General features: G+C 45.5%; 1 protein-coding gene across 5 annotated transcripts in view; it reads left to right on the forward strand.

The window, feature by feature from the left end:
* Positions 1–20,143, forward strand: part of SPTBN1 (spectrin beta, non-erythrocytic 1) — a 199,180-nt gene that overhangs the window by 151,874 nt on the left and 27,163 nt on the right. For all 5 annotated transcript variants that reach the window (XM_049650248.1, XM_049650244.1, XM_049650245.1 and 2 more), the window contains 12 exons: positions 259–412; positions 1,076–1,946; positions 2,046–2,183; positions 2,991–3,747; positions 4,591–4,793; positions 9,773–9,863; positions 15,268–15,414; positions 16,263–16,526; positions 17,894–18,118; positions 18,591–18,680; positions 18,848–19,129; positions 19,779–19,909. In XM_049650248.1, coding sequence (XP_049506205.1) covers positions 259–412; positions 1,076–1,946; positions 2,046–2,183; positions 2,991–3,747; positions 4,591–4,793; positions 9,773–9,863; positions 15,268–15,414; positions 16,263–16,526; positions 17,894–18,118; positions 18,591–18,680; positions 18,848–19,129; positions 19,779–19,909 — 3,353 coding nt within the window. The remainder of the gene's footprint in view (positions 1–258; positions 413–1,075; positions 1,947–2,045; positions 2,184–2,990; positions 3,748–4,590; positions 4,794–9,772; positions 9,864–15,267; positions 15,415–16,262; positions 16,527–17,893; positions 18,119–18,590; positions 18,681–18,847; positions 19,130–19,778; positions 19,910–20,143) is intronic.

Genomic DNA, 20,143 nt, shown 5'->3' on the forward strand with positions numbered 1-20,143 from the left:
CTGTTCTTAGTGTAGTTGTGACCTGCTTATTCCAGGGTAAATCACCTTTAGTTTATCATGTCTGTCCTGATGAAAAACTTCTGGGTTAGTTTGATTTTGCTCCGAATTGCTTGTCCTTCTCCCCTTGAGATGCAGGGAGGGAGGGTGGCTGGAGAGAGGGTGTAGCATGGTTGCTGGCTCTCAGCATGTCCAAGATTATAAGACACTGAAGTCAAGGTTGTGTGCATAGATGTCCTCTCTGTTTTCTCTGGCGCGCAGGTGCTATTACTGTCTCAAGACTATGGCAAGCACTTGCTTGGTGTGGAAGACCTGTTACAGAAGCACGCCCTGGTTGAAGCGGACATTGGCATCCAGGCAGAGCGAGTGAGAGGCGTCAATGCCTCTGCCCAGAAGTTCGCAACAGACGGGGAAGGTGAGGATGGACTGTTGCAGACATTACTTCCTCATCACCAGAGATCCATATTTATAGAAGTAGATAAGTGGTGTGTGCCAGCAGGGTTCTTGGAGCTTCTGTGCTATTGTAGGTTCCCAGTGGGTTTGTCTGCTACCACGTCATGGGTACACAAGATGCAGTGGGGTAGCCTAATGGACACTTTATTTAACTCTGTCTGGCTTTTCTGAAATGGACAGGTGTTTTCCTTAAATACCCAAGTGCTCCTTGGTTTTTAATGGTGATATTTGGCAATCAGACTTGACCTAGACCACACTTGATGCATACCAACACCCTGGTGTGGCTGTTTAAGCATCTCATGGCTTTTTCACATCTGGTTGTACATATCCTTGTTGAGAGGATGTTTGGAAGGATTTGGTTGTGTTCCTTATATTTGCAAAACAATTAAATGTAGTTGCCCTTTTTCTTATAATTTATGTGCCTTTTTTGGTTCATAAGTAATGACTTTGCACTTGGGCCAAAAAATGACACTTCTCATTGCCCCTGCCTCATAATCTGGCTCTGCAGTGAGAATGGAACTGGTAATCTCATGGTGAGAAAATGGGTATAGCTCACTGCCTGCGAACGAACAGGGACCTCTGCTAAACTGTCATACTCCCACATTCCTTCCTTGACATTAAACAGGTTACAAGCCCTGTGACCCTCAGGTGATCCGAGACCGCGTGGCCCACATGGAGTTCTGTTACCAAGAACTCTGCCAGCTGGCAGCCGAACGCCGGGCTCGACTGGAAGAGTCCCGTCGCCTCTGGAAGTTCTTCTGGGAGATGGCAGAAGAGGAGGGCTGGATACGAGAGAAGGAGAAGATCCTGTCCTCTGACGATTATGGGAAGGACCTGACCAGCGTCATGCGCTTGCTCAGCAAGCACCGGGCATTCGAGGATGAGATGAGCGGCCGCAGTGGCCATTTCGAGCAGGCCATCAAAGAAGGTGAAGACATGATCGCAGAGGAGCACTTTGGGTCAGAGAAGATCCGAGAGCGGATCCTTTACATCCGGGAGCAGTGGGCCAACCTGGAGCAGCTCTCGGCCATCCGGAAGAAGCGCCTGGAGGAGGCCTCGCTGCTACACCAATTCCAGGCAGACGCCGACGACATTGACGCGTGGATGCTGGACATCCTCAAGATTGTCTCCAGCAATGACGTGGGCCACGACGAGTACTCCACACAGTCTCTGGTCAAGAAACACAAGGACGTGGCAGAGGAGATCGCCAACTATAGGCCCACCATCGACACGCTGCACGAGCAGGCCAGCGCCCTCCCCCAGGAGCATGCCGAGTCTCCAGATGTGAGGGGCCGGCTGTCAGGCATCGAGGAACGGTACAAGGAGGTGGCAGAGCTGACGCGGCTGAGGAAGCAGGCACTGCAGGACACCCTGGCCTTGTACAAGATGTTCAGTGAGGCTGATGCCTGTGAGCTCTGGATCGACGAGAAGGAGCAGTGGCTCAACAACATGCAGATCCCAGAAAAACTGGAGGACCTGGAAGTCATCCAGCACAGGTGAGTGCGAGAGCTGCCAGCAGTGCTGAGGCCACCACCCGCCCCCCATCACCACTTGTGACCAAGAGGGTGACCTACCCTGTTCAATTGCTTTTCCAGATTTGAGAGCCTTGAGCCTGAAATGAACAACCAGGCTTCCCGGGTCGCAGTGGTGAACCAGATTGCACGTCAGCTCATGCACAGTGGCCACCCAAGTGAGAAGGAGATCAAAGCCCAGCAGGACAAACTCAACACAAGGTGAGCATGCAGCCAGCAGTGTGTGGGGCCAGGGAGGGCAAGGTCACTTGCTGAGACTTGCTGTCAGGAATTTCCTACAAAGGTTCACTGATACTGTGGCACTGAGGTCACACCATTGGCATGTGCCTTACAACATCCCCTGGTTTTGCAAGAAGTATCTTTTGGGGTGGTGTCATACAAGGCAGCCTAGCCCCTAGCATCAGAAGTCAGGATGTTAAGGTGAGGCCTGTGCCCAGAGTGGAGCGCCACAGCGTCAAGGTGGCACCTCTACTGTCCCTTTTAATCTTAATCTTTCTGGGACAGGGTTTTAGCATGTTTTAGACCTAATTGGTCAGTGAAAGCCCTGATTATCAAGTTAGACCTTTGTCCCCTTGTCATCTTTCTGTTGCATAAACACATTTGAGTAGGTTGTGGTGGCCTTGACTCTGAAGGTTGCTGTCAGGTTTTGGGTTTGGAAAATGTTCATTAGGTGCGGTTCAGAGGTGAGTAAAATGCACATGGCAGAAATGCAGTTACAGAAAAGTAACTGACTCTTTGGGGGACAGATGTGCTGCTGTCACAGCTCCATTGGAGCTCTTTGAACAAGTGCCTCTCATGACTGGTTTTTTCAGATTATATTGTGTCCCTGAGCTATTTTGATAATATTTGGTATCCATATACAGAGTGAGATGATTTTCCAAAAAGCATGTATGTATTCCTAGAAGAGATTGAGAGAGGAAATGACCACTGCAGTTAATGTGACTGTCCAGCCGTGGGCTGTCAGCCTGTCTCTTACATGACTCTCTCTCCATGGCCTTGCACTCACAGGTGGAGTCAGTTCCGAGAGCTGGTCGACAGGAAGAAGGACGCTCTTCTCTCTGCCCTGAGCATACAGAACTACCACCTTGAGTGCAATGAAACCAAATCCTGGATTCGAGAAAAGACAAAGGTCATCGAGTCCACCCAGGACCTGGGCAACGACCTGGCCGGCGTCATGGCCCTGCAGCGCAAGCTGACCGGCATGGAGCGGGACCTGGTGGCCATCGAGGCAAAGCTGAGCGACCTGCAGAAAGAGGCGGAGAAGCTCGAGTCTGAGCACCCCGACCAGGCTCAGGCCATCCTGTCTCGGCTGGCCGAGATCAGCGACGTGTGGGAAGAGATGAAGACAACCCTGAAAAACCGCGAGGCCTCCCTGGGAGAGGCCAGCAAGCTGCAGCAGTTCCTGCGGGACCTGGACGACTTCCAGTCCTGGCTCTCCCGGACCCAGACGGCCATCGCCTCTGAAGACATGCCCAACACCCTGACTGAGGCAGAGAAGCTCCTCACGCAGCATGAGAACATCAAAAACGAGATCGACAACTACGAGGAGGACTACCAGAAGATGAGGGACATGGGCGAGATGGTCACCCAGGGACAGACCGACGCCCAGTACATGTTTCTGCGGCAGCGGCTACAGGCCCTGGACACCGGGTGGAACGAGCTGCACAAAATGTGGGAGAACAGGCAGAATCTCCTGTCCCAATCACATGCCTACCAGCAGTTCCTTAGGGACACGAAGCAGGCCGAGGCCTTCCTTAACAACCAGGTACCTCTCCTCACTGCCTTTGCTTCCTTCCTTGTAGAGCAGGCTGCTGCTTCAAAGCATCCCTGTGTGGAGGCAGAAGGGTATCTGAGAGGCTCTTTTCCCCGACTTCTAAGGTGTTGAAAGCCATCACAGTGTAGGGGATGGGAGCTGCAGGTCCCTGCAGGAGCACCTCATCTGCAGAGTCCTCTTCTGTTTCAGCTGCTTCTGAGGGGCTGTTACATTCATAGTATGTCCTCATGGTATCACGTCAGTTGGCGATATTCTGTGAGAGAGCAATCCAGTTTGACAGTTTGAAAGGTGCGGTGAGGGATTTTTTTGTTTGATTGGTTTTTTTGTTTGCTTGAGTTTTTTGTTTTTTTTGTTTTTTTCATGGAGGAGTAAGTGGTTCTGTCTCCCTTGCTCTAAGAGGGACTTTGAGTCAGAAACTCAGGAAAGAAAACAACTGAAGATGGTGGCCAACATCAGGGTTGTTAATCTCTCTTTTTAAGAGAGCGTTTGAAGAGTATGTCACTATTGCCTTCATGAGCATATGAGAGGACCCTGGTGGCTGATGCACAAAGCTTTGGTTACTGTCCTCACTCACTTTAGAGAAAAATTTAGCACATGGAACCACTTAAGGAAATTTAGTTCCTTATGGTATCCCACTAGGTATTTTCCCCTCCCAACTTCTGTTTTTTTCTGATTCAGTAGATAATTTTATTTAAGAATAATGAAGCAAGTGTAATGAAGTATGTTACACAAAAACCCAGGATATGGGAAACAGTGCTCTCATTATTCTGAAAATGAGTTGTATTTCATAATATTTCATCCTGCTGTGATTTTGGTTTTCTCTCTTTGAAAAAGGAATATGTTTTGGCTCATACTGAAATGCCTACCACCTTGGAAGGAGCTGAAGCAGCTATTAAAAAACAAGAGGACTTCATGACCACCATGGATGCCAATGAGGAGAAGATCAATGCTGTTGTGGAGACAGGCCGGAGGCTGGTGAGCGATGGAAACATCAACTCAGATCGCATCCAGGAGAAGGTGGACTCCATTGATGACAGGTACAGTGTTCCGAGGTTTCTGAGGGAGTCTGGCACCCTGGGACTCTCTAGCCTCTGAATCACTGGCCAGACATCCTTGGGACTGTGGGTATAAATTTCCCAGTGAGTGAAATATGGGCAGCTGGCAAAATTTAATCTATCAGAAAATCTCCCTGCCTCACAGAAAATCAGTGAGCAGTTGCATGGCTACCTGGCACTGTAGTTCTTATGGTCAAGCATGTGCAGGTGTCCACAAAAGAAAAGAAGCTGTGAGAAGCCAAACTAATACTAAATCAAAGGGTTGTAAGAGCCCTCATGATGCCAAGTAGCAGTTGGATATGAGCCATGCCCTTGGAGAGTTGATGTATAGCCTGTCACCTGGTGGGACTCTGAGAGCCACATTTCCCCAGCTAAGCCCATGTTCACCTTCATCCACACAGGACTCCTCTGAAGCCTTTCGGAGGGAGTAGCAAGGGAGGGCAAGGTTTCCTTGTCCTACGTACCTGGCACAGCCACAAAGGAATGTTATCAGGCCCTTCTCAGAAAATTGGCTTGGATAATGCCTTGATAGGATTTTTTTTTTCTGATGAGAGAAAAGCCCCTTTCCTCTTCTGCCAAGACATCTCCAAGATTGGATGCTCTTCTTTAATTTTTATTTGTTTACTCATTTATTTGGAGTTCTGTAAGGTTTTTCTCCCTGACTGAGGGCCTATGCGCTCTGTTTGTAACTTAATTCTTACCCTGCCTTGGTGGTTACTAAAGTGCGAAGTCAGGGCAGATCAAGATCTGGATGTACCAGCACAGGCCGGTTCTGGTCTGGCCCATCTGCTGCCTAGCCTCTGTTCCAGTCAACCTTCCGTGGTCCCGGTTTGGGTTGGATTTTTAAGGGCTCATCGTGAAACCGATGTCATCAAGAAGCAAGTTCTTCCTCAAGGCTTCTTTTCTGACTTTCAAGTTCAGTGAAAAGGAAGAACTTCTTGCTGAGAGCGTTTCCTTGCTTACCATGTCCAAGAGCATCTCCTGAGACCCTGGGCCAGATTAACGTTTTATCATATAGGTTGAAAGGGGAAATTACTCCCTCCCCATGACGATTCAGCTTTTGGCTTTAGCACTTCCAGTCTGTCTCTTTCACTGATTCAGAGCCTGAACCATATATTCTGAGGGTGCTACTATTGAATAAGGTATGACATATATTAATTATAATTTTGTGTCTGTTGCTTTTTAAGTAGCTACAAAAAAAGGGGGGGAAATCCCTCCACCAAACCCTTGAGTGAGTGTGAAAAATAAAAATTAGGCCAGGTATTCTTAACTTAGAGAAAAAGAATTTCCTTTCTTCCTAATGTTAAGTCTCCAGTTATTTTGTAAATATAATACCTCATGTTCATCTGTATCAGATGCACACAGCTGGTTTCCTGAAGGCGGGCTTGGCCGTTAGGGACACGTGCTTCGAGGCAGACGTGCAGCCGCCTTGTAGTTTCCTGCATGTATTTATACGTCCCCTGGTGCTGCAGCTGTGAGGGGTTGTTGGAAGCAGGTGACGTTGTCAATGGAGAATCCTGTGTATGACAGAACTTTTCAGCAGCACTCGGTTGTGGTTTAACCTTCCTTTTGCCCTTGATTTGGAACCTGAGCTCCAGGGGTTCCAAAGCCTTCTTAGGATTTCTGTCTTGAGGATGAATGGAGGGATGTGAGTGGCTCAGTTGGTTAAGCATCTGACTCTTGAGCTCAGTTCAGGGTCATGAGTTCAAGTCCTCTGTTGGGCTCCACATGGAGCAAGGAGCCTACTTAAAAAAAAAAAAGCACAAGAAATGGGAAATGCTGTCCATAAACATAAGAAAGATGGATGCGGGAAGGGTCTTTCCATTGATCTGCCCTCAGGAGGTCTACGCTGTCCTCAGCTGATGTTAAATGAATTCTGGTTTCACTTTAATATCCCCAGAGGCCTCAAGATCAGAAACTGACCTCAGAGGATACTTGTCTGTTACCAAAATACACAAATATGGGAATTCCAGATGCTATGGGGGTGCAAGCTAAGTATAAATATCTAAATCTTCAGATCTCATCCCCTGTCCACAAACTTTCTGATGCTGTTGTGAAGCTATTTTCATAAAATGCGAAAGTCATTATAATGTGCTTATGTTCCGGAAATCTTGTCGATTACCACTGAGTTTGTTGAAATGAAAAAGTACCAGAACAAAGACACTGGCTCCTAACAGATGTGGGTGGGGTACAAGTGACCTTTAAAGTGCTCATGCCTGGGTGGAAAGTAGCCTGCTGTCCAAGCCCGCCCCAGGGGTGTGACTGGGTGAGCTTCCTGGCTCCAAGGAAGTTCCAGACACATTGCAGTACTGGGTGAGCAAGGAAATGGGATCTAACTTCATAAAGCCAGACCCTATCTCAGTGGGAAAAGAAGCTTACATATTACCCATCTGTTGTACTCAGGCACCTGTGGTTCTTTACTTTTTATAAGAACCAGAGTTAGACCCAGCATCCGCCTCAGAGGATGAAGGAGCTTCTGAGTCCTATTATAGGGATAGGAGGTGAGAGATGGAAACAAAGCAAGAGATTTAACCTTGCCCCAAACAAAAAGTACCCTTAGGACTATGGGAAACTATGGCCAAGTTTTAGATGGTCCTTTCCTATAGTTAAATTGATGATCCAGCCTTGAAAGGCCTTCTCTGAATGCCTTTGGTTACCACTGGTGAGCAGTGAAGCCACACTGACTTCTCTCGAAGGTTCTCTGAGTCAGCAGCCATGTCCACTGCCCGTGTAACTGTTTTTTACAATGAGAAGCATATCCCTCCGAAGCCATCATCCTGTCCTCTCGTAGATTTGTGTCATTTGGACACGGGGCCCTAAGTCACCATTTGGCTTTTCTCTTCTCCCTGGTCCCACTAGAAGAGAAAGACTGGCCGGACAGAAGTCTGCTGTATGTGTGTGACTTGAATATGTAAGATACATTCAGGATTCTGTCTGGTTGTTTCTGTCCTGGTGAGTCTTCTCAGTGTTTGAAGTTATTTTTATTTCCACTATTGCCTTGAGCTTCAAGGATGCATGTCCTGCTATAGCTGCCAGTTTCTGGTTCCTCCTTGCTTTCTGAGCACTTGGGTGTGACACTGGGGAAAGGACTAGGATCCTTATTCAAGGCCTCTGAGTAAAGGCTGGACCTCCTGGGTTTTGTGCCTGACTCCAACTCAAATTAACCTTCCTCCTGAAGGATTGGCTTTATATTCTTAAAACTCCCTACAAATAGTGCCTGAAATTTGAGGTTTGGGAACTTAAAAAACTTTTTTTGGACATTCCTTCCCTACCCGTTTTTAAACACCTAATTCCTTTAGCCCAAATACACTAACAGTCTTTAAATGATTTTTTTTTTTTTTTAATTTTTGGTATCCGAGAAAGGATATCACTGCAGTTAAGAGGATTTGGCCTTTATTTTTTTGTTATGAAAGCAACAGAATGTTAAAAATGTTGGGAGAGAAGCTACAGCCATGAATCTCACCTCTAGCACCTGCCATTTCAGTTTCTGCTTTCTAATTGTGCCACTGAACATGCATACACTTTCCATTTAGCATTACTTAAAAAGTATTTTTCTATTTTTGCACTTTACCTAAGTGATTAAACATACTAAGACCCCTGTTTCTGAAGCTATAAAACCCCTTTCAACTAAAAATAAAAAATTAGAAAGTCATTTTATGTAACTAGCATATACCTGGCAGCATTACTTCGGCTCATATCATTCCAGTTGTTCTGTAGTCACCAGCGCCTGTAGGAGCTGAGAGCCCTTCCTTCCGTTCCCCAGGCACGTGGTAGCGGCAGTGTTGCCACGGTTCCTTGTTCCACCAGCACTCACTGAGAGCTTGTGTGACCCACGGCGTGGCTGTATGATCTTTCTTGCTCCCAAAGAGGGTTCTTGAAAGTCAGCAGCTAGTGCTCCCTGAGCTGCTCTTTCTGGGCATCATAGAGAATCAGGTCGTGGTCTTCCTCCTCCTTCCATGGGGGCCGAACGAGAGAGACCTTGCCCAGGCAAATGCAGCAGGAGATGACTTTGAGAATCAGAATGGAAACCCAGCGTCCTCATCTCCCCCAGTTAATGTCCTTCACTGGCTGGCTGGCTGGGCTTAGGTTCCTCGGGAATATCAGGGAAGCCGTATTAGAATGACACTGCTTGATTCTTGGTGTGCTGTGGCTCTCCCCTGTTGCCACAGAACTGTGTCAAGGCCATCCTTCTCCTGGCACTCCCAGTACTCACATGGCTGTTCTTCACCGTCTCTGGTGAGCCTAAGCCACCGGGCACATGAGGGAAGTCTGCTGCTAAGTTCTGGAGCCTCATCGGTGTGTGCGAAGGGTGGGCATTCAGGGTGGGGAGTGAGCACACCATTTCCCTTGCTGTTCACCAAGTTCAGCAGCTCCTACCAATTTTGCTTAAGATTTTGTGCTTTAGCTGCATTAAACCTTGGTTACCCTTACCTGTTAATAAAGTGGGATTTAGTAGATAAATAATCTTACAGGTATCAAAATTTTCATTCTTGGTTAATTGTCATTTGGAGGGAGTTTTTCTCAAGATGACAGAATATTTATTTAGGAGACATTAATTTAAAGCTGGTTGTATGGTTGTCTATAATTTCTTAGTCCAGTGTCTTAAAGGTAAGTTTCAAATTTTCCTTCAGTGCCCCAGATGGAGATTTGTACACAGTACATGCCCAGATTTTTCCCCCAGCACCAGATTAGGAAGCACTGGATTTATATGGCTCATTTGACAGCCTCTTCTGCCTGTTTTGTGGCTTGGACAGTATTTTGGTCTCTCGTACCATGGCTTACTCATTTGGAGGATGCTGAATTCTCTCATTTATCTTGCCTTTTTGACATAATTAAAACAGTACAGGCATACTGCTGTCGTCATATATAGAAACCCAGGAAAGACATTGAGTTGTAAAATCAGTATTTCAAGATTCTCTGTCTCCTTTTTTAAAAGTTATTTTTGTTATTATTATAAACAGACATAGGAAGAATCGCGAGGCAGCCAGCGAGCTTCTGATGCGTTTGAAGGACAACCGGGATCTTCAGAAATTCCTGCAAGATTGTCAGGAGGTATGCCTCCCTTCCTTGCTTCTGAGGAGATCCAGAGCACTTAACAGAAGAGCCCTTGAATTATAAAATTAATCAAGGCCCAGAAATTCATTGTTTCCTGCTGGGGCAGTGTGACAGTTCTCATCAGTTCTCCAGCCTGCAAGCTACCACTTAGAATAACTAGATTCTTCTAATCTAGAATAGTCCAGAACTCGGCTGTCCATGACAGTGGACCCTAGCCACACATGGGGCTATTTCTTTTGTACATATCAAGGTGTAGCTCTTCTGTCTTCTATCACATCTCTTAGCCAACTGTGATTAGCGGCTGCCACGTTGGACAGTGCAGATCTAGAACATTTCAGTTGTCGAAGGCAGTGACACCCTAGGATATTCTGTATTGTAAATGCATTTACTGCCGTGTTTTAACTATTTAAAGTAATACATGCTTACTGGTATGGAAGGAAAGAACTAAGGAGTACTGGAACTGGCTATCTAGGTAAAAAGCAAATATTTAAAAAATACAGACTGAGTTTCTTACTCACTGAAGACTTTGAAATAACCATCTTTCAAGCTCCTTGAATACATGTCTAACATGGCAAGAGCAGCACTCCTGATTTCAAACTTCTGAGTTTTAACATGTGGTATTAATCTGATGATTCTCATACTATTTCATGCTCCCCTGATATGTGCACAAACAAACTTGGAAAGCTAAAGTTAGCCAGAAAAATGCAGTCTCTCTGCAAGCTAGTTGGAGAAAAGCATCTGGCTGCCTTCACATGTGTGAGTTCAGGAGCACATTGCATTTTTTCTCTCTGCCGGAGAATACCAGTGAGACTCTATTCTCTCTGGTTTATTATGTTAAATCCACTCGGAGGCAGAAATGGGATGAAGAATATCCAAGTGAAGCTGCAGGGGCCTTGGGGGAAGGGTATCGGAGGGTGTGGGGACGAGATCGGGTCGTGTGCAAAGAATGTGACTGAAATCATCACAACACCTTGCATGCAAATGCGTGGCTGTGTGTTAGAAGTAATACAGCCCTAACAGCAGTCGCTTAGATCGCGTGTGACAGAAGCGATCCTTCATATCCATTCAGCTGCTGTCTTACTCTGAATCTTGCAATATGCTCCAGCAGCTAAACCTTCAGAAGGAAAGCCCCTAAACTATGTAGCTTAGGGTCTGTCAGTTTTCTGTGCCACTCTGATGAATCTAGGTCTCTGGGGGATTTGCCTGGAGCCAGACAAGCAGGAAACAGGAATGCCTCTTCAAGTGGCACCCAAGCATTAATAACCCATTTGGATAGGATGCTTATTTAAAGAGGTATTTGTGTCCCCGGACAGGACGTAGAGGAGAGTAATGGGATCTGAAGTTAGCTGTATTGGGCCACATGTTGTGCCATAGTGAATACCAAGTGACTCTTACTCATTGGAGGGGTCAGGAGATGTCCGTAGCCTGGGCTGTGCCTTCCACACATTGGAGGTCCCTGTATTATCCCTTGATGTTTCCCTTGTAGTACCATCGATGACTCATTTTAACCTCAGCCCATATAGGGGGAAGCGGGGAGCCAGTAGGATTCCATACTCTTGCTTAAAAGGCAAGTTTAATGAGATGAAAGTTATGAACCTCAGCATGGTGAAACCTAGGCTAAATTTGGGAAAAAGAATGCTGGAAAACGAGCAGGAGGTGAGGAGACGAGAGGAACCCTTGAAAGAAATCCATTTGGAGTTTCCCTATTTTCCATTTACACATGTGTGGATTCATAAGTAGAAACATGGGAAAAGTAAGTGGGTAAAATAATAGTCCTTCCCAGTAGAATCACAGGAAATGGTCTTACTAGGTCATTAGAGCTTTGTTAGCACTTGTTCTAAATTAGCACCCTTGGTTACAAGTAGTTCACTCCTTAACATGCACCAGTGACTGCTGGGCATGCCTCGAGGGCTCAGTCCTACTGGGATTTCCCCTATGTGCAGAAAGGTTTTGGCTGGGTTCTTACATCCTGGGAATGATGTGCAGGTCTCTTTGTGACTGCTCTGCTGAGTCTTCCTGTTTTAGCCTTTCTTTCTAGCCTCATTAAGTTACTACATCTCAGGGCGCTTGGGTGGCTTGGTAGGTTAGGTGTCCAACTCTTGATTTTGGCTCAGGTCATGATGGTTCATGATATTGAGCCTCTCATTGGGCTGTGTGCTGACAGCAGGGAGCCTGCTTGGGATTTTCTGTCTCCCTCTCTTTGCCTCTTCCCCACTCACATGCACGCTCTCATCCACACTCACTTTCTCTCACTCACTCTCTCTCTCTCTCTCTCTCTCTCAAAATAAACGTTTAAAAAAAAGTACATCTAGGGGTGTCTGGGTGGCTCAGTTGGTTGATCATCTGACTCAATTTCGATTCAGGTCATGATCCCAGGTTTGTGGGATTGAGCCCTACATTGGGCTCTGAGCTAAGCATAGAGCTTGCTTAAGATTCTGTCTCACTGTACCCCCCTCTCCTCCCCTTTGCGCTCTCTTTCTCTCTAAAAATAAATAATAAAAAGTTAGTATAACCATAGATGCTGGGGGTGGGGGGTGCAATCCCTCCCACATCAGCATGTACAGTTTCTGTGTAGTGACAGAATTTAGGGCAGGTTTGGGGGCTCCAAAACCCTGGTGTAGAAGTGCAAGCAAAGCATTGGTATGTAGTTTTCTTTGGCCGTGAGCTCTGTATCATTCAGCATCATTAAAATACGTACGTTTTACTGAGAACAAACTGAGGGTTGATGGGGGGTGGGAGGGAGGGAAGGGTGGGAGGGAGGGCAGGGTGGGTGATGGGTATTGAGGAGGGCACCTTTTGGGATGAGCACTGGGTGTTGTATGGAAACCAATTTGACAGTAAATTTCATATATTAAAAAAATAAAAAAAAATAAAAATAAAATAAAATAAAATACGTACGTTTTAAGCCAGGATCTCTGAGAATGGAGTTTGTGTATGGACTAGCTTTGCATTTGAAAATCTACCTTCTATGCTTCTAGAAACTTAGCACCCAGAGGTCAGAATTAATACCATTGCTGGGTACTGGTATCATCCAAAGTCTAGGGAATCCACGTTGTCCCTGTCGTAGTCCCTTCCTTGTAGTGCCTTGGCTGGAGCAGGCAGGAGTTGTGAGATCTGCCTTGGTTGCCACTCCCATTAACCACTGCCTAGATGGGGAAATTTATTGCAGGGGCTCCCCTATCCCCAGTTGTAGATGGGGATATAAAGAACATCATAATTTTTGTAGCATTATTTTGATGTGTATTCCTGGAAAATGATTTAGAAGTTACTGCTTTTCTGTTTTATTCTCTCATACCATAACTCCTGTTTTTAGAAACTGATGTGTTTTTTTAAGAGGGCAGTAAAGCTAGACTCATGTGGCACCAGGGATAGCAAGTTCCGTTGCTTTGCTTTGAAAAGCTTGATTCAGTGATCAAAGCATTTTTCCTATCCTTTTCCAATCTGCACAGTGTTCTTTTCTGCAGAGAATGAGTATATTCTTAAATGACCTTTGTAAATGCCCACAAATAATAACTGCAGTTCTGATTCCAGAGTGCTGATGAAGGGTTGATGAACTAGCAAGTTCCATAGATCCATTTCATTGTGCTGTATCGCATGATGCTTTATCTGTAGGATGATGTTCAGCAAAGAGCAGATTTGTTTATAAGCCTCTGATTTTTATGTAGCTCTTTTTTTTTTTTTTTAAATCTCTCTGGGTAGGTGGTTATGAATAGCGAAAATATGTGAATGTCCTTTGCACTTTGGATAAATGCCTTCTATTGTGTATAATCTGTGTGTATGTGGAACACGGGGAAAGTTTTACCATTTGGTTTCCTTTTAACCTCTTTCCCCCTTGGACCGAATGAATGACCATAGTATTTCAGGTTTTGCCTACTCAGGTAACTGGAAAATAGATAATTCTTTTAAAGTAGGAAGTTTACTGTCTCTGTTGTGTAACCAATCTGTGGTCCTAGCTTACAAAGGGCTTTTTGAGATTTACTGGTTTTTCACCTCAATAAAGAATAACAACTAAGATCTCACTACCTTTTGCTTTCTACCTCCACTCCCTTCTGTACAGTGGGTGAATATGCTGAGAAAGTAGAGATGGTGACTGGGAGTTCACCCACCTTCAGATCCAAGGGTGCTCCTGTGACCTGTGTCAGCCTCCTTGACATTGTTTTTAAAGAACAGACTTGCTATTATTTAAACACATTTGCAGGGAAGCCTTTCCCAGCAGTAGCCCCGAGTGTGAGTGAATGGTCTTAGAAATGTTGATCCTGTAAGTGTTCTTTTGGTTTTCTATGCCTTGGAGATTGGCACAGAAATCTCTAAACCTTGAAGATTGGACCATGAGGGTGCAAATTTGTTTTGGCAGCGACTGGTGTAAGAAGTGGGCTTCTTATGGTCACACAGGAGAAGGGACATGGTCTCTGAAGACCTTTGCTTCTGATTCTGGCCTGATCCTACATTCCTTTGTGTATATTTCTCTTGGGCAAACAAAAAGCTCTTCCCGGGTTAGTGCTGTGTATGGGGTAGGAATTAGGACCTGGCATGGCCAACTACAGGCAGGCAGTAAGGAGCCGAGCAAATTGGGATGAAAGCCAGCAAGAGAAGTGTGTCCAGGGCCTCGCGTTGGGCTGCCTCCCACCCCAAGCCTCGTGAGAGAACTCCCTTCTTAGATCTGTCAGCAGCTGGCAGGCTTTGTGATGCTTTGCAGAGTTCAGATCCAAGTAGACATGTTGGGTCTCAAAATCAAATCCTGTGGAGTGTTCTCAGTCTGAATGGAAGGCTCTTTAGAGAAATAGAGGCTATAGAAAAAAAGGTGAAGGTGACTCAAACTTGAAGGAAACTTTAAGAGGGCATCATTGTTGCCTTGCTCCTACAGTGAGCAAGTTATTTATGCTTTTTGGCATTCCCATAGATACGCTGTGAAGGGAGGGGAGGGATCAAAGAGTGGGGTTTTGTGTTTGGTCTTTTTAATATGTAATAGAAAGAACTAAAAGGATAAAAAGGTTACCGAATAAAGTAAAAGACAGTTAATCACGATTAACATGGTATAGCTGGCACAAGTATTTGGAAGAAAAAGAAGTGACTTGGACTGGTTAGGGCAGAATTTTAAACACAAGCCTTTAGGGGAAAGGCTGGTTGTGCGTGCCAAACCCTTCGAAGGCTGGCTCAGAGAGCTTTTTGTACCTATGGATTTAACATTAGATACTTTGGAGCAAGGCTCAGGTACATCTCCCGTACAATGGAGATAACCTGTCATGACGGGTCAGAGTTGTAAAGTAAATATTTGGTTGTCAGTTGACATGGAAACATGCAGTATGTGTAGTACAACATAACACAACTCTTTCCAGGCAGAAAAAAGGCTGATGTCTGTGATTACAATCTCTGACATTTTTCTGATTTTTGTTTTTCCTAGTTATCTCTTTGGATCAATGAAAAGATGCTTACTGCCCAGGACATGTCTTATGATGAAGCCAGAAATCTGCATAGTAAATGGTTAAAACATCAAGCATTTATGGCAGAACTTGCATCCAACAAAGAATGGCTTGACAAAATTGAGAAGGTGAGTTAAAATGTTGGATGAGACTCCCATTTGGGTGGTGTGGCCATGGCAAGAAAATGAACCAGGTGGGAAATGAGCTCTTCTCTTCAGCACATTCTCCTGCATTTTTAAGTCCCATCTGATCCCATACAGAAGTTACCCTGCCAGAAGCAGGGCCTCTCCCACTAAACCAAATGCCAGCTTTAACCTGCTAGAAGGGAGAACAGCAGAAACCCAACCAGTTGTGGTTCAAAATGCTTGATTTGTCTTTTAGTGAGTACTAGTTGTTCGATTTGTTTCTCACCTGCTGCAGATGATGGGCTGTGAGCCTCCTGGGCAGAGTCCCACCTTCTTGATCACAGCATGTGTCCTAGACTGTGACAGAGACTGATGATTTACACAGAATTTAGAAATATTACGTATTTTCAGTTTCCTCGATTTTTCTTGTGTGACCAGGCACTATGGTAACTTAGTACGTATCATCTTGGCACAGGGAGATTCTCTGCAGCATAACTGAACATGAAGGTGAAGTTCCCCACCCTTCCTTCTTTTCCTCAGACTTTTTATATTGTTTCAGATTCTTAATGGTTAAAGTGATGTGTTACCATCTTCGGGAGCCAAGTGCAGTGGAAGTCATAAGTCATTAGCATTTTCCCGTTGCCCCTGTTGAAAGTATTTCATCATGCAACAGTCACTTCTTGCTGCACTCTTTGGAAAGCCGTGTAGTGTACATAGACTAGGCCCTTGTCCATTTTATTAAGCCATAACCTTATGTGAATGAATAGGTGAATCACAGATTAAATATCGTAGGGTTGTTTCTCACATTGCCCTTTGTTCTCTAGCAAACTGTATTTATTGATGTTTTCCAGGAAGGAATGCAGCTCATTTCAGAAAAGCCTGAGACGGAAGCTGTGGTGAAGGAAAAACTCACTGGTTTACATAACATGTGGGAAGTCCTCGAGTCCACCACCCAGACCAAGGCCCAGCGGCTCTTTGATGCAAACAAGGCTGAACTTTTCACCCAGAGCTGTGCAGATCTGGACAAATGGCTGCACGGCCTGGAGAGTCAGATTCAGTCTGATGACTATGGCAAAGACCTTACCAGCGTCAACATCCTGCTTAAAAAGCAACAGGCAAGTGGGCGAGGCAGCCACATACTCAGGCCTCTTTCTGTTTCATTGCCATCGTCCTTATAGCCCTAACTCACCACTGTGTTCTCAACCACCTGCCTTCTCTGTGAGGGGTTTTAACCCAGCGTAGTGTTTGTCTTGACAGCATCATGGGACATTTCCAGAATCAACTGGAAAGATACATATTAGTAGAAATACTGGGTGTCTGTGCATGGCAGTGCTTTTCTTTTTATTGTCATCATCTTAGTTGACGGATAGTATCACCATTTAATAGTTGAGTAAATATGCATTTCATTCAGTTCTGAGGTTTACACAGGGAAATCCTTTTCACATACTTTGCTGTATAACATCTAGTGGGTATGTATCAGTTATCTGAGTTGGTCAGGGTACTTTTTGGGTCATAAATTTTATTTATGTACTTGTTTTTTGGACGTCATGGTAGAGCATTCTAAAGGCGAATGAATTTACTTCACACTGGCAAGAAAACAGCTTCAGTGAGGTTGAGGAAAAGCAGGTTGGTGGCAGAAGCTTCCAGTGGCTTCCCTGGCTAGCTTTGGCTTGTGCAGCCGAGTCCCCAGCCCAACGGTTCTGCTTTGAACCAGTCAATGTGGAAGTGTCTTTGCCGAGTGCTGAAGCCTGTTTCTTCAGAGTGATCCCCACCCTTCCCTTTGCTAACTGATGCAGTTATTTGGCTACACTATTATGCATTAAGGAGTTTTGCTACAGGTAGTTTTTACTCATGGCTGTTTACTTCCTTACCTAAGAAAGGAGCCCATTTGTTCCCAGAGGGGACCCCCCTGTTTCTCAACCGTTAGCGTATGGTATTCCCAGTGTGTCGTTCCCTGACTGAGACTCCTCTGCTTTCACTTTGGCTCATTCTCCTCATGTAGATAAGCAGTTAGTATGTTTTCACCTGCTGATCCAGTATTTAAGAAAAAGAATAATCAGCCTCCTGATTGAAGAAATTGAGAGATGATGATGACATTAGCTATTCCTTTTGCCTAAAAGAACTGGAACCTTAAGTTCCATTACCTTTTCCTGATGGTTAAATGGGTTTCCAGCATCGTTATGGCATCTGAACAAGCAGATGAAGACTGTCCTTTCCCCATAATTAATTCTTGTTTCTCTTGTCATTTGCCTTCTGAATTCCTGGATAAACTCGAATGTTGTTCCTGAGTTTAAAAATCCTGGGAAGGGATTAATGATTGTTTCATAGATGTTAAGAATCCTTTCTTGGGCTCTCCATTATATAAATTAATAGTCAGTCTTCCATTTTGGCCAGTCCTCAAAACAAACATTTTATAGGACTGTGGACTGTGTGTGTTTTCCCTTGTCTCCGGTGTGACAGTTGGTCTGTTTTCTGTTCTCAGATGCTGGAGAACCAGATGGAGGTGCGGAAGAAGGAGATCGAGGAGCTCCAGAGCCAGGCCCAGGCCCTGAGTCAGGAGGGGAAGAGCACTGACGAAGTGGACAGCAAGCGCCTCACTGTGCAGACCAAGTTCATGGAACTGCTGGAGCCCTTGAATGAAAGAAAGCATAATCTGCTGGCCTCTAAAGAGATCCATCAGTTCAACAGGGATGTGGAGGATGAGATTGTAAGTAGACCATCACTATGCAAGGGGCTTTTCCATAAACTTCCTTACCTGTCCTGCCTTAATTAGGACATTCTTGCTTCTTTGTTAGACTCACTTTGGGCTGCATTGGTGAGTTGGGCTGTGAAAGCCCATGCTTTTATATATTCATACAAAATGCAACTCTACTGTTCTCTTTGACATTCTAAAGATGTTCTAGGCTTTTACTGCCCCTAGAATAGTAGTTTTAAAAATAAATTAAGGGTGAGGACTCGAGGGGATCCAGCAGCGAGGATGAAGTAAGCTTTGAAAGACTAGCCCTCACCTTGTACTGGGCAAGAAGGGCAGGCTCCTCAGGCAGCCCTTCCCAGTGGGATCGAATACGCCTTCTCTCTCAAGCTGGCCTCCCTGCTAATCTTCTATTGCACTTTTGTTTGCATCAAGTATTTGTTCTTTTTGAGTGGTCCTGACCACCTAAATTTGTAATTTTTTCCAGTTGTGGGTTGGAGAGAGGATGCCTTTGGCAACTTCCACAGATCATGGCCACAACCTCCAGACTGTGCAGCTGTTAATAAAGAAAAATCAGGTAAGCATTTCTGCTTGGGCTAGCTCAGTCTGATAAATAATTGCTCCAAATTACAGAGCAGAGAATGTGTGAGAGCTTTGAAGGTTCACTATTTCCCCTTGGCCCTCATGAAACAGCCTGCCATTGCGTCTCAGCAAGCCTTTTTTGTGTGTTCCCCGTTCCCACAGACCCTCCAGAAAGAAATCCAGGGGCACCAGCCTCGCATTGATGACATCTTTGAGAGGAGCCAAAACATTGTCACCGACAGCAGCAGCCTCAACGCCGAAGCCATTCGACGGAGGCTCGCTGACCTCAAGGAGCTATGGGGTCTCCTCATTGAGGAGACCGAGAAGCGCCACAGGCGGCTTGAGGAGGCTCACAGGGCCCAGCAGTACTACTTCGATGCTGCTGAGGCTGAGGCGTGGATGAGTGAGCAAGAGCTGTACATGATGTCTGAGGAGAAGGCCAAGGTGAGCGACGTTTCCAGCTTTGCCCTAAGAGCCTCCAACTCAGACCCCGAGCTTGTTTTCTGCCGGTGGCTGTGTCTTTGTGAAACATTTCATTGTTGCCTTCAAGTGTCACAGGTGGGAGGGCACCACATGCATTAAGGTGGCTGGAATCTGGCTATTTCCCCTTGACACAGAATCTTCTTGTGTGAGTCCTGACATGTCATTAAGACTGAGTTTCTCTTCTCGTTTTTTCCTTCTTCTTTTTTTTTTTTTTAATAGATATTTGCTAGAGTCCTTTTTCATCTCTTTAATTAATAGAATTACCTAAACTTTACAAGATGCTTTTGAGACAATTTGAAAGTTTTTAGAGTTCCAAGATGCAGTCATCTACACAGGTGTTAGACTGTGAGGAGTCTCAGCCAGCCAGGATACACTTGGTTTCCTGGGCTTTACCCTGTACCTCAGAGGGGTCTCACTCATTCTGTATGATCCTCGTGTTCGTCTTTCACAGAGGCCTCCCACGTGCATACAGTCCAGTTCATATTAATGCTCCTTATGGTTTTGTTCTTTCTGATGATTCTTCCTTCCACCCATGATGCCGTCAGCTGGTCTTGCCTTAAGGTGGTGTCAGTCAGAGGGGGCGACTGTGGTTGTGACCCCATCTTTGCAGGATGAGCAGAGCGCCGTCTCCATGTTGAAGAAGCACCAGATTCTGGAACAAGCCGTGGAGGACTATGCAGAGACTGTGCATCAGCTCTCTAAGACCAGCCGGGCCCTGGTGGCTGACAGCCATCCGGAAAGGTGAGTACTGTTTTATCAAGAGACTGGCCTATTGGTTCCTCCCAGGGAGGGTCTCTTATTCTGTCCCAATGCCAAAGGAAATGGATGACAGCATTGAGTAACTGGTGATGTAGGTCTTTGGGAAGCATTTTTAAAATAGACCCAACAGGTCTGTGCTGAATGGGAAGGGTGAACTATTACATTAGGAAATTGCTCTTGTGGTTTAAATATCTCTTGTGAGCCTAGGCCCTCTTG

This window comes from Panthera uncia, assembly GCF_023721935.1.
Source record: "Panthera uncia isolate 11264 chromosome A3 unlocalized genomic scaffold, Puncia_PCG_1.0 HiC_scaffold_11, whole genome shotgun sequence".
Classification (NCBI taxonomy): Eukaryota; Metazoa; Chordata; class Mammalia; order Carnivora; family Felidae; genus Panthera; species Panthera uncia.